Source organism: Pan troglodytes, chromosome 6, assembly GCF_028858775.2.
Source record: "Pan troglodytes isolate AG18354 chromosome 6, NHGRI_mPanTro3-v2.0_pri, whole genome shotgun sequence".
Taxonomy (NCBI): Eukaryota; Metazoa; Chordata; class Mammalia; order Primates; family Hominidae; genus Pan; species Pan troglodytes.
Genome location: NC_072404.2, coordinates 78,904,466 through 78,920,233, shown reverse-complemented (window position 1 = coordinate 78,920,233; position 15,768 = coordinate 78,904,466). Strand labels below are relative to the sequence as shown.

The 15,768-nt window shown below is 38.6% G+C and overlaps 1 protein-coding gene across 23 annotated transcripts in view; it reads right to left on the bottom strand.

Moving 5' to 3' along the window:
• AUTS2 (activator of transcription and developmental regulator AUTS2) overlaps positions 1-15,768 on the bottom strand; it is a 1,182,725-nt gene that overhangs the window by 494,873 nt on the left and 672,084 nt on the right. Inside the window, exon 5 of one of the 23 annotated variants that reach the window (XM_003318492.7) lies at positions 9,784-10,200. The exons of the other annotated variants lie outside the window; for them this stretch is intronic. Coding sequence (XP_003318540.1) covers positions 10,060-10,200 — 141 coding nt within the window. The 3' untranslated portion in view covers positions 9,784-10,059. Of the gene's footprint in view, positions 1-9,783; positions 10,201-15,768 lie in introns of those variants that run through there. 23 annotated transcript variants of the gene reach the window in all.

Sequence of the window (15,768 nt, the reverse complement as noted above, 5' to 3'; positions counted from 1 at the left end):
TGAAGGGATTAGCAAAATTAAAGGTTTCTTTGGGGGAAAAAATCACTGGTGACATTCCTGAGAAGCATTCACAATTTTTCTATTAATATTTACATTCATGCTCAAAAACCTGCAGGTAGGCACACCAAGTCCATGTGTCCTGCTGGATGGGAGTTGGCTGCAATACTTTATTAAGACTGAAAAGGAGATACATTAAATATAATATCTAGCTAGGCCAAGCTTGTGGAACCCGCAGCCCGCATGTGGCTCAGGACAGCTTTGAATGTGGCCCAACAAATTTGTAAACTTTCTTAAAACATTTTGAGATGTTTCTGCCATTATTATTATTTTTCTAGCTCATCAGCTATCGTTAGTGTTACTGTATTTTATGCGTGGCCTAAGACAATTCTTCTTCCAATGTAGCCCAAGGAAGCCAAAAGATTGGACACCCCTGCCCTAGGTGATAACAGCTGCCTCTTATGTTTTACCTACCTCTAAAGACACTTGATATACACATATACACACGCATGATGCAGTGGACTATCCATGTGTGTGTATCTATAAAATGACCTGCCACATAAGGTGTTATTGTTCTTTATAAGCAAGGCTATCATAAAATTCTTTGGATCCAAGTGATTTCTGTGTCATTGACAGATCATTCATCAGACTACATGTTATGGTCTCCAATGTAGGAAAAAAATGGCATCTAGACTTAAGACTGGCTGATCCCTATTATCAAACAGGAAGATTTTTTTTTTTTTTAAAGGAAAAAAACAAAAGCAAAAGAAAATCCCTAAGCCAAACCTGGGACATACCGATTCTGTAGGTCTGGATTAAAACCCTGTGGACTATAAATATTTCCAAATGTCCCCAGCTGATGATGTACCAGGTTTGGAAACCCTGAGCTAGAGCACAAAGGCACCTTGGCAGGTGAGGGAAGCACGGGCTGCAAGGTGCTCATCATTTTCTTGCTGAAAGTTCAGGCTGTGGTGGCAGAGTGGAACGTAGGCTTCAATGATACCAATCTAGAAATGAAAATGCAGACACCACACGCTCATTTTCAAGCACCTATTTTTGGGTGCAACATTCTCTTCCCCACCAGCTTGTGAGAGAGGAGAAACCGTAAGTGTGGGGAATAGAGAGAAATGAGAAGCAGCCAAGTAGTGCATCTACAACACATGAATATCCGACCAAAATCATTCCAGAATGCTGTAGGATCTATTCCGAACTCAGGGTCTAAGGAGGTGTTTAATGCATGAGTCATCATGTGTGAGAGTAAATAACAGAGTTTGCCTTGAGGCACAAGGAAGAGATTGTAGGTAAGATGACCTAAATGTCCCAAAGAGTCTGGAGGCAGAAAAACATGGTGCATTACAAAAGGATGAACAGAGTGAAGCAAAAAATGAAAAAAATCATTTCCATCTGTGTAGCTCCAAGCCCAAAACATTGCAATCTTTATTTGGAAAAGAGTTAATGACGATTATAGAACACGAAATGACTTTCCATCAACTTATTTCTCCAAAAGAAGAATGAATTTGCATTTTCATTGAACTGATCAAATGTTATCTAAGAATTGCTTAATTGCCTTAATGGTTTAATTCTATTTGCTGCCAATCTGATTAGCAAAGTGTGTGTCTGTGTGTGCACCCGTGTGGGCCGGCATTAAATGGGAGGGTGAAACCTATTACTGAGAGAACAGCAACGTGGAGCTGTCTGGCTTTTGGTTAATTGAGAAACCACAAGTGGTGTGAGAAGGTCAGCCTATCATTTATTTTAATTTTCTCCTCTCCTGTTTTCCCAGTCACTTGTTCATCTCAGGAACTTGCCTTAGACTTGAGACCACTAACAGCATGTGTTAATTTGGGTTAAGGAGAAGGTGAGCCCAGGTATTACTGCCAGTGTAGTGATTTAATAGGAACCTGGATATAATTTAATAGATCCTTCATGCCTCAGCCAGACATGGTTAATATGGATTGGGGTAACATCTTACAGAAGCTAATACTTACATTAATATCTTGGGACTTTATCTCTTGGGACACTGCAACAATGCATAACCTAACAGAACAGAAATAATCTCTCTCAACCTGCATGGGAACGTCTAGTGAGAAAAGCACTAAAATGGTTGCTTTTGGACAGGGTTAAAGTAATGAAAGGTGGTTTCAGAATCACTTCTGACTGACCTTGAAGAAAGTCACAGTTTGTCTCTGTGTCCTCAACTTCAAACTGGAGTGACTTAAAATTTGTTTTTTAAAGAGACTTTGGGCCAGGTGCAGTGGCTTACACCTGGAATCCCAGCACTTTGCGGGGCTGAGGTGGTTGTATCACCTAAGGTCAGGAGTTCGAGACCAGTCTGGCCAACATGGTGAAACCCCATCTCTACTAAAAATATAAAAACTAGCTGGGCGTGGTGGTGGCCGCCTGTAATCCCAGCTACTTGGGAGGCTGAGGCAGGAGAATTGCTTGAATCCAGGAGACAGAGGTTGCAGTGAGCTGACACAGTGCCACCGCACTCCAGCCTCAGCAAAAAAGTGAGATTCCGTCTCAAAAAACAAAACAAAACAAAACCAAAAAAAGAGGCTTTGGGTTTTTCAGGTGCATAGGAAGCTCTAAGAAAGCTGAGCAAAGGAGGTTCTACCCTCAATTCCAAGCTCTCCCATCCACTGTGATTTAACTGGAGACATTTCACTTCAATCAGTTTGTAGTACTCTAGACAAGATTTGGCTTGAAAAAATGTTTTGTCTGTGAAAATATTTGATAAACCACTGGGATAGATGATGTCTAAGATTATGTACAGTTCTAACAATGTCTTCCTTCTGAACATCCTGTTTGTCCTGGTAGAAAAATTCATCGTTCAGGCGTGGTGGCTCACGCCTGTAATCCCAACACTTTGGGAGGCTGAGGCGGGAGGATCACGAGGTCAGGAGATCGAGACTATCCTGGCTAACACGGTGAAACCCCATCTCTACTAAAAATATAAAAAAAAAAAAATTAACCGGGCGTGCTGGCAGGCGCCTGTAGTCCCAGCTACTTGGGAGGCTGGGGCAGGAGAATGGCGTGAACCCAGGAGGCAGAGCTTGCAGTGGGCCGAGATGCGTCACTGCACTCCAGTCTGGGCGACAGAGCGAGACTCTGTCTCAATCAAAAAAAAAAAAAATTTATCTTCCTCTTCACAATATTTTGAGCTCTAACTTCTTCAAGACTTACATCAATGCCATCTCTTCTCTGAAACCTCCCTCAAGAGGAACAACCCTTTGGAGATGGTTCTCAGTTAACTACGTAGACAGCTTTGTTGGAAAGAAATTCTGTGACTACATTTGACCACAGAGTAGTCTTTCCTAAACTTAAGATAAGAAATACTCTGGCTACTGGGTCAAGGATTCCATGCTTTGAATTCTGGGTGGTGTAAGGCAGGGTTAAAAGTATACCCTGGGAGGCCTAGCATAGCAGCTTACATCTGTAATCCCAGAAGTTTGGGAGGTCAAGGTGGGAGGATGGCTTGAGTCCAAAAGTTCGAAACCAGCCTGGGCAACATAGTGAGACCTTGTCTCTATAAATTGGAAAAAAAAAAAAAAAAAAAAAGTCAGGCATTATGGTGCACACCTGTGGTCCCAGCTACTCAGGAGGCTGAGGTGGGAGAATCACTTGAGCCCAAGCAGTCCAGGCTGCAGCGAGCTGTGATAACACCACTGAACTCTAGCCTGGGTGACAGAGCAAGACACTGTCTCAAAAAAAAAAAAAAAAAAAAAAATGTATACCCAGGGAAATACATATCAATAGCTTTGATATGTTAATTTCCTCAGATGCAGTAATAGAACTAAAAGAAATTTATCCTAAGGAAATACTGACAGATGTACACAATGATTTATTAATAGGAAGTTCATGCCTCAGCATGGTTGATAAGGGTGAAAAATCAGAAACAACCTAAACACAGAAAATAAAGTTACACACACAACAATAGTTAAATAAAAAGTTTTTACTTTGAAATAACATATTGCATTAATTATCATGTTTTCAAAAAATTCACATCTCATGATGTGGGAAGATGCTGATTATATAGTTGAAGGGAAAAAGGCAGGACACAAAACTGTATGTATATGCTGAAAATGCCAATATATTTGATATCTACTCAAAGGAAATACATAAAAAGAGTAGTAAAATGGTTGTTACTTTAGTTTTCTTCATTGTATTTCGTGTGTTTTCCAAATTTTAAAAACAGATACTTTTCACTTTTACTATACTAAATATAAATGATTCTGAATATTCAGCAAAGTAGTCAACATGATATCTATGTGCTCAAGTAAACTTGAAAATGACCTTGTTCCCATCAGCTTTCTTCAATTCTTCAACTATGCGATACTTCCAAATCACAAATGTTTGATGAGTCGAAATCTACTCTTACAACAACTAAGACAGGAATCCCAAAAGCCTAAAGAGAACTGACCTTGGGAAGTATGAGGAAGATCCCTCTAGAAATGGGTTCTAGTCTCCACTATGCCACAGGCCAGCTGCAAGGCTCAGCAAGTAGCTTCATGTCTTGGGGCTTTAATGTAGTCATTACGAAAGAAAGGTGCATGGCTCATTCTTTTTTTTTTGGTATTCCCAGTGTTTATAACATTGGAAGTTATCAATAATGTATACAGATTGACAGACAGATGGGCAGATGGATGAAGTAGACAAAAGGCTATTACTAAGATGAGTTAATATCCTAGCTTCTTAATTGAACTCTTCAAATCTATACTATGAACTCTCTTGGTCACACAAATGAAACTTGAAACATACATAGGGAAGCACAGTTTTTGATCCTTCTAAGCTTAACGTCATACTTCTTCACAGATCCATTAATGCCTGAGATAAGTACAATAAGGAAAACTCAGGTTTCACGAAGAAGAGAAACAAGGGGCTACTGCCTATGAATGGGTAGTGAAAGACCCTGAGGTGGGAGCAGTTGAGTTGGAGTAACTCAATAGAGTTGAGGCAATAGAGTAACATTTGATGGTCAAAGCCAGGAGACCAAGATTTAACTGATTAAATATGCAGTGTGGAACAGTATTCAGGATGAAAACTAAGAGATCCAAACTCCAAAAACAAAACCCAAAAAACAAAAAATCAAAATTTATAAAGGGCATCTGGCCTAAGATAAAAACAGAGAGAGAACGGAGGTTTAAGCAGTAGGAGTCAGCATTCTAGAACAACATAGGACAGTATCCTCCAAAAGACACTCAAAGATTGTGGCCTCCAGTGGGTCTGAGGTGTAACAGATTGATACAGCCCATCTTGGTCACCCAGGCTGACTCTGATCAGAATAAAGTACTCAACTCTTGGAGGCCACTAGAATGCCACTTAATAGATAGACAGGTGCTGAATGGAAGCACACAACATCAGTGATTAAGACCCATCTTAAGGAGACCCTAACTTGCAACTGGGGCATAAAAAATAAAATCAGGCTATCTGCTATTTACATAAACTCCAATTCTATTTTATGAGCTGGGAGCAGAAAAATAGAGAATACACTTCTGCCCTTCATCTTTCTAGGTATCAAAGCCTTTCTAGGCTAAGCCACAGCTAGGACTGTTCTCTTTTACACAGTGAAATCATTTCGAAGTGAGTAGCCTAGTAATTTAGAGGAGTAAACTATTCTTGCCTATGTCTTCATGATCTATAATGGAAGATAAATCCTGTTAGCCTGGGCATGGCAAGGCAATTATTTCAACTGCTACGTTTCTGTGGAACAAACAAAACGATTCCAGGCTTATGCATTTCCTATTTAACGGAGAAGGGAAGCAGCACTATTCTCACCATGCCCGTAACACTGGTTGTCACAGACCAGTGGCAACCAGAATGGAAGAGAGGCCTTGTCTATTATCACCACTGGATATCAAAGTCCTCTGGGCTACATGTGCTCATATTCGCCTGTCCAAACCAGCCTGTGACCGAATGGTGCTGAGCAAGAAGCAAAGGAGAAACGATCATGCTAGGAACATCAGGGCATTTTGGATGCAAAGCAGAAGCTTATCTTTTTTACTGTTGCAGCTCCAGAGAAAATCAATTTTGACACAGAACTGCCACTTTACAAGCAAATAACTATACTTTCCAATAACCTAATCTGTGCAAAGCCTACTGAAAATTCCCTAAAGAACCAGTAGTTAAAACCTCCATTAAATCAAAGGGTTTAATATGGGAAAGGAAGAGAGGATGCAGTTTGACTTGGGAATGTAATGGACTCAGTGGGGAAATAAATATGTTGTTTTATGTGTACAGTTACAGAATATGAGAACGCGGTATTCATTTCAAAGGGAATTCTCTTGCTGTGCAACTTATTCCTAAACAGATGTGATTTTTGCTTATTCAAAAACATTTAGGTAACAATTACAGCATAATAAATTATAATTGCCATCATCTTCCAGCTATGCAATGCCTTCTATGCAAACACAAAGAAAAGGCAATTACACAAAACTGTAAAACCCATTTTCAGGTAGGTTCTGCAGCCTAGATTCAAATAATCTATATTATTCTCACATAAACACTGTATTGTGCCTCACATATATATATCCTACTATGCCATGTGGAAACTACCTAGCAAATAACTAGGGTTTGTTAATCACAGGCTTGGACGGCCCCCAGTGGGGTAGTTTTAGGGGTGCCAGGAATGCCTTCCAGCCCTCAGATACCTACTTTTGCAGTCTTCAACTACCATCAGTCACTCCACCATACAGAGCTTCAAGCCACTGGTCACTCCAATGCAAATGCTCCAAAGAGGTGGAATATTATGTAGGCAGCAATGTTTTTAAACCTTAAAATAACTAATGTACCAAATTTTCAACAGGACAGTGCACTAAGGGTACGGCATTATCCAGACACTCTAATAGCGGGAAAGAAATGGTGTCCCTGAGATGCGGACATTGGTGCACACTCTCAAACAATGACAGGGAATATGCCAAGTAGGAGTGAGAAGAAAATAAATTCAGAGAAAAAGGTGTGGTTCTAACATCCACAAATTTGTCCATATCCCTTTTATACCAATGTTTTATTTCACATGGAAATCATGTGAAATCATGCATTTCAGGCATGATGACAGAACTGAAATGTCCTCATTCTGACAAAGAACTTATCCTCCTTTATCACTCACATTTACCATGTAATATATCTCTGACAGGTAGAACAGCATGAGTATGATGTGGACAGCTTGTTTTCAGATGAGCAATAAACTGATAAACCAGAAAAAACGATAAAAACAGGAGTTAAGACACTTAAGTTTTACTCTTATCTACTACTTAGTATCTTAACTTAGGAAGTGGCTTAAGCTCTCCTAACCTGCACACCATACAGTATTCACCTTTACTTACAGAGTATCCCCCAGGAAGACTGGTTACAAAGGCACTGGGAAGAAAAATGAAGAGCACACAGTGTCCTTACCCTTGAGAGACTCAGTCTCCAGGGAGAAACAGTGATGTGAACAAATGACAACAGAGATGAGATCAGGGCTTGTGTAAGTATGGGGAAGGGACCATCTACCTGCTCAGAAGGGTCTCAAGAGGACTTTGCAGAGTTGGTGTTATGTCCTGAAGGATAAGAATGAGCTTGCTAAGCAGGCAAAGCAGGGATAGAGGGCATGCTAGGAAATGAGAATAACATGTACAAAGGCAATCTGCAAAACTAAGATAACGTGTCTGTGACAGCGCTTTGTTAACCATAAACTGCTTTACAACAATGGAGTATTTATACTGTTAATAGAAAGCTGCACAAGGGGTTGGCGAGAGTCTCTGTGGCTCACTCACTCAAGGGAATACCATTTTGATTAGGCTGCATCACGGTATACAGTGACCAATTTAAGGATCATCTGTTTAGCAAAGCATTTAAAAATTTTCCTTCTCTAACTAGTAGGGAACCATCTCACAATCACAACTAAAGAAAAACGGAAGTACTTGGAAGTGGCTTCCTATGTATTCCTTTAATGTCTCATTTGCTGCTGCTCTTTGAACAAGTCCACTCCAATCTCCATCCCCAATCATGCATTTTGTCCTGCATTTAGAAGTTTACACTGATACCCTTCTTCTTTATGAAATGTGTAACTTTAAAAGAATGAAAAATCTTGCTGCTGAGTTGACACATCTATGCTGACGGTGTGCTTCCTAAAACATTTTGATCACTTCTGACTCCTGAATACAGGCATGGTTTTACATAATTAGAGGCTATCGGAAAGTCTCAGACCTAAAGCCCCACTGGTGAGTGACACTGAGTGGCTACAACTGTACTTTCACATAAGCATTTTAGATGAGAATGTGCAGCAGGTGATGAAGATGTTAACTAAAGCCTGTGTGGGTAACCACGTGTCGGAACATGAACCGCTATATAAGAACCAAAGTATTTGACCAGAGACTCCATGAAGGCAAGGAAAACCTGACTACTGTACTCCTAAAATCTAGTACAGTGCCTGGCATAAGAATAGAATTCAATAAATGCTCATCATGGAAGCAAAGATTAACTGGGGGATATCCAAAGACTACCAGTAGGTCCACAAAATCAATCCAATGAGTCAGAAGACATTTAAAAAATATAGATAAGTGGTTTTAAAAATCAGTGCCCCGTACTGAACAGGGTGAAAAATCTGACACCACATATAATGACATCTCTCTAAAGCAGCACCTTCAAAGTGTGAATGACGGTTTTGCTTATACTTCATCTACGCAGTCCTGACCTGGGAGAGTGGGTGGCTTTCCATCTGGACCAAAATTTCACTAGCCTCCTTCATATTTATAAAATAATCTCTCTCTCTAGTTTGTCTTATTTCTCAAGCTTACTAGTCCATTTGATCATTGGAATGGAATATGAACACCATCATAAAATTACTGATTAGAATGAACCACATCACCTGAAGAATGCCTTTGCTTACTTAAGCTTCAATCTAATGCCCTAATCTTTCATCAAAGGTTAGAACTAAAATGAGTAACATGAATTCCATGTCTGAATTTTCTGGAAATCTGTAACTGGGGACATTGTCAGTTATACAGTGACTCTCAAAACCCATGTGAACATTTTCCTAAGAATTTAGAACTTAGCAAAAATATACCACTTCCCCCATTCTACACCCAAAACAAAATAAGGAGCTAGTTATCTTTTCTGAAAATAGGAATTATCACATTATTTCATTGTCTGGGCTATCAGGAACCTCTGCGCAACTTCGTGAGATGGGTTATTTACAAAGTTGTTTTCTCACCTCTCACATCTAGTACTTACTGTTATTCCTATTTTATTAAATTGCTTCAAATGCCTTTTTGAAAGCTATGGGGTAAAGATAACTATAATAGTAAAAAGATTTTTATTTCTTTATATAATTCTCCAATTTGTTCACATAATATTCCTCTGTTCAGTTCAAACATAGGAACTACAAAAGTTAAAGCAGGCCATGCCAAGTACGTTTTTGTTCTTTATGGTAGATAAAGCTGCTGATTGACAAAGATGATGTTCAACTGTTATAAAATTAATTTCCATCTAAAAAAGAAATGCTTGATATTACAGAATATTCCATTGGAGAAATGTGTGTTTACGCAGATAAATACATCAGCTGCAGACTATAAGATACATATGTGGTTTTACAGAACAAATATACCCTGTGAATAAGAAAAATGGAAATAGAGTAAAATTAGACCACCTATCTTCACCTTAACAATTTTAAAATCTAGAGGTAGCACGGTTATTTTAAATTTATTTTAACTGCCTATTATGTTTGGCTAAGGAGACTTTTATAGCCATACATTGAACATATACACACTATGTAATGACTTTGCTTCTTGGCAAGCAGCACTCTTTTAAAAAATCTAATTTATTAGTAGAAATGTTACAGTCATAGCTTAATGCCAAAAATCCCAGCTGGGCAGGTTAACAATTGTCAAAGGATCTGATACCTGAATTGGGATGAGGAATGGAGAAAAGAGAAACAAATGAAGGTTAAACTAAAACACACTGCAAATGAAAAGGAGGGAAGTGTTTAATTTCTCATTGGGGTCACGCTAACAGTAGTCAACAGAATCTATATCACATAGAGTATTAGAATTCAAATGTGAGTGACCACACCAAACGGAACTAGAATTCTTTAAGCAATTTGACGAGAGAAAAGAAACTCTCCCTATTACTGGCACAGGATGAAGTGTTGCTGACATCCCTCTTCATATCATTTCCAGATTTAAGACATGCTTCCTCTCCAAGGCACATCTTCCCTGATCTCTGAAATGGAAACATGAAAATCTCATATGATTCAAAAGAATGTTAAATGCCCTCTGATATAATACTGTGCTAAATGTTTTTTTTACATCATTGGTAATTTGTTTTATAAAATTGGGAAATTATTTCTCCTTTACACAGAAAAACATAAGCTTATGATCATTTATAACAGAGAATTTTAAAATTGATGCCTGCCTGCTCACCTCTAAGACATGCTTTGAGAAATCTCTTGTGATCAATTTGTTTGAATGTTCTACATCATGACTCTTCATACACAAGATTTTTCACAAATTGCTGGTTTCTATACTCCCTGAAATCTCGGCTTAGTTTAGCTTTTTTGTTATATGGTGCAAGACTTTGAATAATTTGATTTTTCCTCATCAGTGACAGAAGTCTAGAAGCATTCTGTGGGATCACATATAAAAATGCAGCCCCTCTTACTAAATTAGGTCTGTTTTGAAGTTTTCAGAATCAGAATTTAATAGAGAATTTAGTTATTTATGTATTTCCCTTCCCTACAAGTGTTTACATACTTGGTAACATCCAATTACTATTATTTTCACCTCTAACTCCTAATGGTTGAAGACTGTATCTCTAACTTTCATAAACACAAAAACTGGGAATAAATTCTAAGAATGAACTAGAAGGGAAGCCCAAAATCACCTAATCATCAACACTCCAACTATCTTGGGTCTTTGGTCCAGACACAACCTTTGTGAGCTTCCATTTCTGAATCAAGAAAGAACAGCAGACTTGGAACCCTAACAGCTCTATAAACCAAGACTTCTCTCCACTTCTTATATTCACTTTCTCCCTTCCCTTCCTCAATATCCTCCCATAAAAATACGGGTAAGAGGGCCTGAGGGATGTAAATCTTATGTTTCTGTTTCAGGTAGAAGCAGCAGCCCGTAGGACATTCCTCAGTACCTTCCACACAGAAGGCTGTCGATAGACACCTATTGAATGGTGAGTGAATAGGCACACGAATGAAAGAGGGAGCACATGGATGAGAATTTTATTCCCTGGTCTCAGAATACTCTGATGCATCTTCCAATAGCACTGGATTCTTATGCAGTTACAACCCACTTAACACTCAGATGTTCCTTGGATCATATGTGCAGTGACTCATTTTACTTTCATTTCCATCCATGGCAATCACACATGTTAACCTATTCAAATGAATACTTTCAAAACACTTAAATATTTTGGGTTTGTAGGAAGATGTTTGGAATACATTAAGCTTCTTTTCAATCTATAAATCACAAACTAAGCTTGTGAGTCTGGTTAATTTTCATGTTGCTCAGAATCTATCTCATTAACACTGTTAGAATGAAGAGACACACCCAATATTCTGATCCTCTGCCTTTTTACTCTTGAAGTGACAGCATTCTCTACCAGGTCCTGGGTAGATTAAAAGGTATGCCCTACGGGTTGCATTATCTCTAAATCATTCATGATGTATTACGCTTAGTATAAATGAGTGAGTCCCATTTGCACAATTGCCCTATTAATTTACTCATCATTGATTTACACCACTTTTGCTGAAGTTCTTCTACCAGACCCCTATTTTATATGCCTTCTCACTAGCTCAGTTTTAGAATTTTTCTACCGTTCAGGCCTCTCTATCTCATCGTTCTTCCATTTGTCTTCATTTATACATCTTTTATCTCCATCCTCTCCAGTTCCTCCCTCTCCTGCCTTGATCAGTTTCTTCTTGCTTCTCCATTTTCTGTCTCCTTTGGCCTTCCTCCTCTCTTACTTAAGAGCACCTAATAAATCTCCAATTAGAGGTTGGCAGTACAGAGAAAAGACACCTGTAGACTAAGAAGCACAGGCAGACCAAACCCAGGAAGACGAAAAAAATGCATAGAGCGGGTAAATGAAGTCTGAAATCTAATCTGATGACTTCAAGTATTAAATTCTTTACTAAGGGGAAACCTTTGGCAAAGCTTTTTTTTGTTTTTTGAGACGGAGTCTTGCTCTGTCGCCCAGGCTGGAGTGCAGTGGCACGATCTGGGCTCACTGCAACCTCCGCCTCCCGGGTTCACGCCATTTTCCTGCCTCAGCCTCCTGAGTAGCTGGGACTACAGGCACCCGCCACCATGCCTGGCTAATTTTTTTTGTATTTTTAGTAGAGATGGGGTTTCACCGTGGTCTCAATATCCTGACCTCGTGATCCACTCGCCTCAGCCTCCCGAAGTGCTGGGATTACAGGCGTGAGTCACCGCGTCCAGCCTGGTAAAGCTCTTAAAATAAAGATGACAAAAATTGTGCCCTTATACCACCTTGAAGAAGCCTTTAGTTTTTTTCCCCCATGCCTCATATCTTTAGAGGCTTGTTTTACTATTCAGCTAAAAAGCAAAAATTCTCTTCCTTCAGCTGTAGCCAGAATCTAATCAACACCTTTGGGGGAATATCTAAGATCAAAACACCACTGGGAATATCTAAGGGCTGAAATATAAGTATTACCACTGTGATTTCCACAGGTAAGGTTTCAAAATTCTCATTTCATAACATTTTTTGGTGAGCTAAAAAAAAATTTTTTTTTTTTTTTTTGAGAAGACATACGAAACTCATCTCTTGTGGGTTCGCTCTCCTTCTTCATCTTAAAGACTCATTTGATTGGCTTGTCCAAACAAAAACTACAAGTTATTTTATGCAAAAATATACATAATAAATGCACAACTGAAAATAACATTAAAGATAAATATTACTTTCCTTCTCCCTACCTCTTGTAGGTGAGAATGTTATTTTAATTTTACTTTGACATTTTTAATTCTAATATGTCAGTGGACAAAAAGAAGGTGGTCAGCAACGCTCTAAACTACTGGGAGGAGCCACTAGTTTAGTTGAATAATCTTTATTTAATTTTATTAGTCCCTATAATTTGCTAATCCATTCATTAGTATCTGACTTACTGGCTTTTGCTCAGCTGGCATTTCTGACAGGAAACACTGTATTTCTAATATTCTGACAGCATGTAAAAATATAGAAGTACACTACAAATAAATAATAATTTATCCAGAATATGAAACTCTGGGCCAAGGACCACAAGTCATTCATCTTTGTAACATCAAAGAGTGGTACAACAGTCGAAGGTGTAAGAAGAGGAGGACCCATCATAGGACCACACCCTATTCTCAACATTTCCCTAAGTTCTGACCCTGTCCATGAAACTCACCACAGTTGAAGAGATACAGAGATCCAGCGAATCTCATAAGGAGCAAAACCAGAAGAACAGCAACATGTAGAACTGAGACAAAAAGGAGAAGAAATCAAGGCAACCAACATTCATAGTAAATCAAGGCAAGTTTCAACCTGGTAAAAGCAACAACTTAATTGTCTTGTAGTTTGATTCTGGAGATTAATGTAAAAAATATGATTCTTATAAGGAATACAGTGATGCTGGGAGTTTCTAATACGTTGCCTTAGAAAGAGACCCCTATGATCAAAGTTCCGTTCAGCAAAATCTTAGAAAATGGGTAGCTCATGTGTCCAATTTTGGGACTCATTTTCTTGATTTATGAAGATATTGATGTTTTTATAAGGACAAAGAGGCTGGACAACATGATCCCTATGGTAGCTTTCACTAAAATTCCATGAAAAAGATTTTGGAAATAACCTATTCTACTCTTCTAAGAAATACTACTTTAGGATCTACCACTCTTCACTTATATTCAGTAGCATATTTTAAATGTTTTAAAACATTTTAAAGACAAGTATCATTTCCTCTTTAAACACAATATTAGTATTTTAAAGGATCCTTAAAGTTTTCATTAGATTTCCTTTTAGCTTAGGTTGAAAATGTTTTTCATCAGAAATACATCTTTATATTTGTTTGGAAAATAAAATTTCTCATACTCTAGCATAATCATAGTATTTCAGAGTTGAAGGAACAGTTGAAAATACAATCCAGTTTTGTTTTATGTTTTAGAATACTTTCTGTTTTAGTTTTAAAAGTGTAGAGAGTATGGTGGTACACACGCAGGACCCTGCGACTCCAAACTCCAGCTTAAAGTAGACTCACTTAGAATCTATCCATTTATGTTTTACTGATACTCTTCCACAGGTAAACCTTTAACCCTTCAGTATCTTCCTGTTGCTCTCAGGTGACAGACTGGAACCTACACCTGGCCTTCAAGACCCTGCACAAGGTTGCTGTTCTTACCCCATTTTTACGCTGCCAATGACCTCTCTGAAGGCCTGCTTTCTGCACTCCATTCTCTGAGAACATTTTGCTCATCCTCTATTGCACCACTGAAACAAGTCCTTTCCTGTTTCAGAGTCTTTGAACGTGCTGCCTTCTCTGCCTAAAGACTTATCACTCCCACCTTTACCTGGCTAACTCTTACTCAGTCAATAGATATCAGCTCAAATGTCATGTACAAGCTAGTCTACATTCACAGCCCCTTACAACATTGCTAATAGCAACTGCCATGTCTTTCATTTAGTAATTCAAACTTTGTTTCATATAGGTCTTGCCTGCTGGGACGTAAGCATTAGGAGGGCACAGTGACCACATCTCCTGTTCATTAACATATTCCAGCATCTTACTCTATGCCTAATATACAGAAGTGGCTCAATAAATATTTGATGAATGAATACATGTGCTAATGGAGGATCCTATGGATACAAAGACATACACAAACATCAAGAGATAACTATCAATATTAAGTATCAAATAAATGTCAATGTATGACCCAGATGAAGGCTCTTAAGGAATTTGGAAGAAGATATCAGTACATGGAAGCGGCTGAAGAAGATTTCAGGGAGACAAAAAAGACAACATGTATATGTGCTAAGATTGATGCTTACTGCATGACTTACTCTCATTAAAATAAATTGTCTCAACAATTACATTGCTCCTGATTTCCAAAGATGAGAATACTGCTAGTAAATAGCAGGCCTAAGAGTCCATTTATGTCTGGGCTAACTCCAAAGACAAATGGGTTTCCACTGTACAACACTGTCCCAACTATTACAAAATAAACACTGCCTAACAAAGGAGGCAGCATGAGGGCTGGGCCTTGAGGAACAAATACTGAAGGGTTTCTCAGAGCAAATGTGTTTTATAAATACCAAGTTGGAAATATACTCTACTACACAGTCATTACGGTTCCTGAAGATTACATGGTATAGGCATGCTGAATGGGAATTTACTAATTTATTCCAAATATAATTCCCATGTTGACTCAAATGTTAAGAGCTTCTGACAGCAGAGAGGCTCATAGAGAAATCACCCCATTTGCCCACTAAAAAAAAAAAAAATCAGCATGGCTCATACTATGCAGTTTTATTGTTAACTACTTTCAAATTACAGTATCTGGTTATTTGTATCCATAAAGGCAAGCAATGAAGACATTTCAATACAACAAAAAGGAAACAACAGTAAATAAAAGCTGCACATGCAGAGGAAAGGGGCCCTTTTTTGACCTCTCTTTCAAATCCCTGCATCTCAGAAAGCAGGAAGGAGTCTAGAGTTTTTGATTTCAGTATTCCTCAGAACAATCCTGGACCTCTGGAGGGATCTTCCCTGGCTTTCTGATGCTCAGTCTTCCTTTCCAGTGCTGG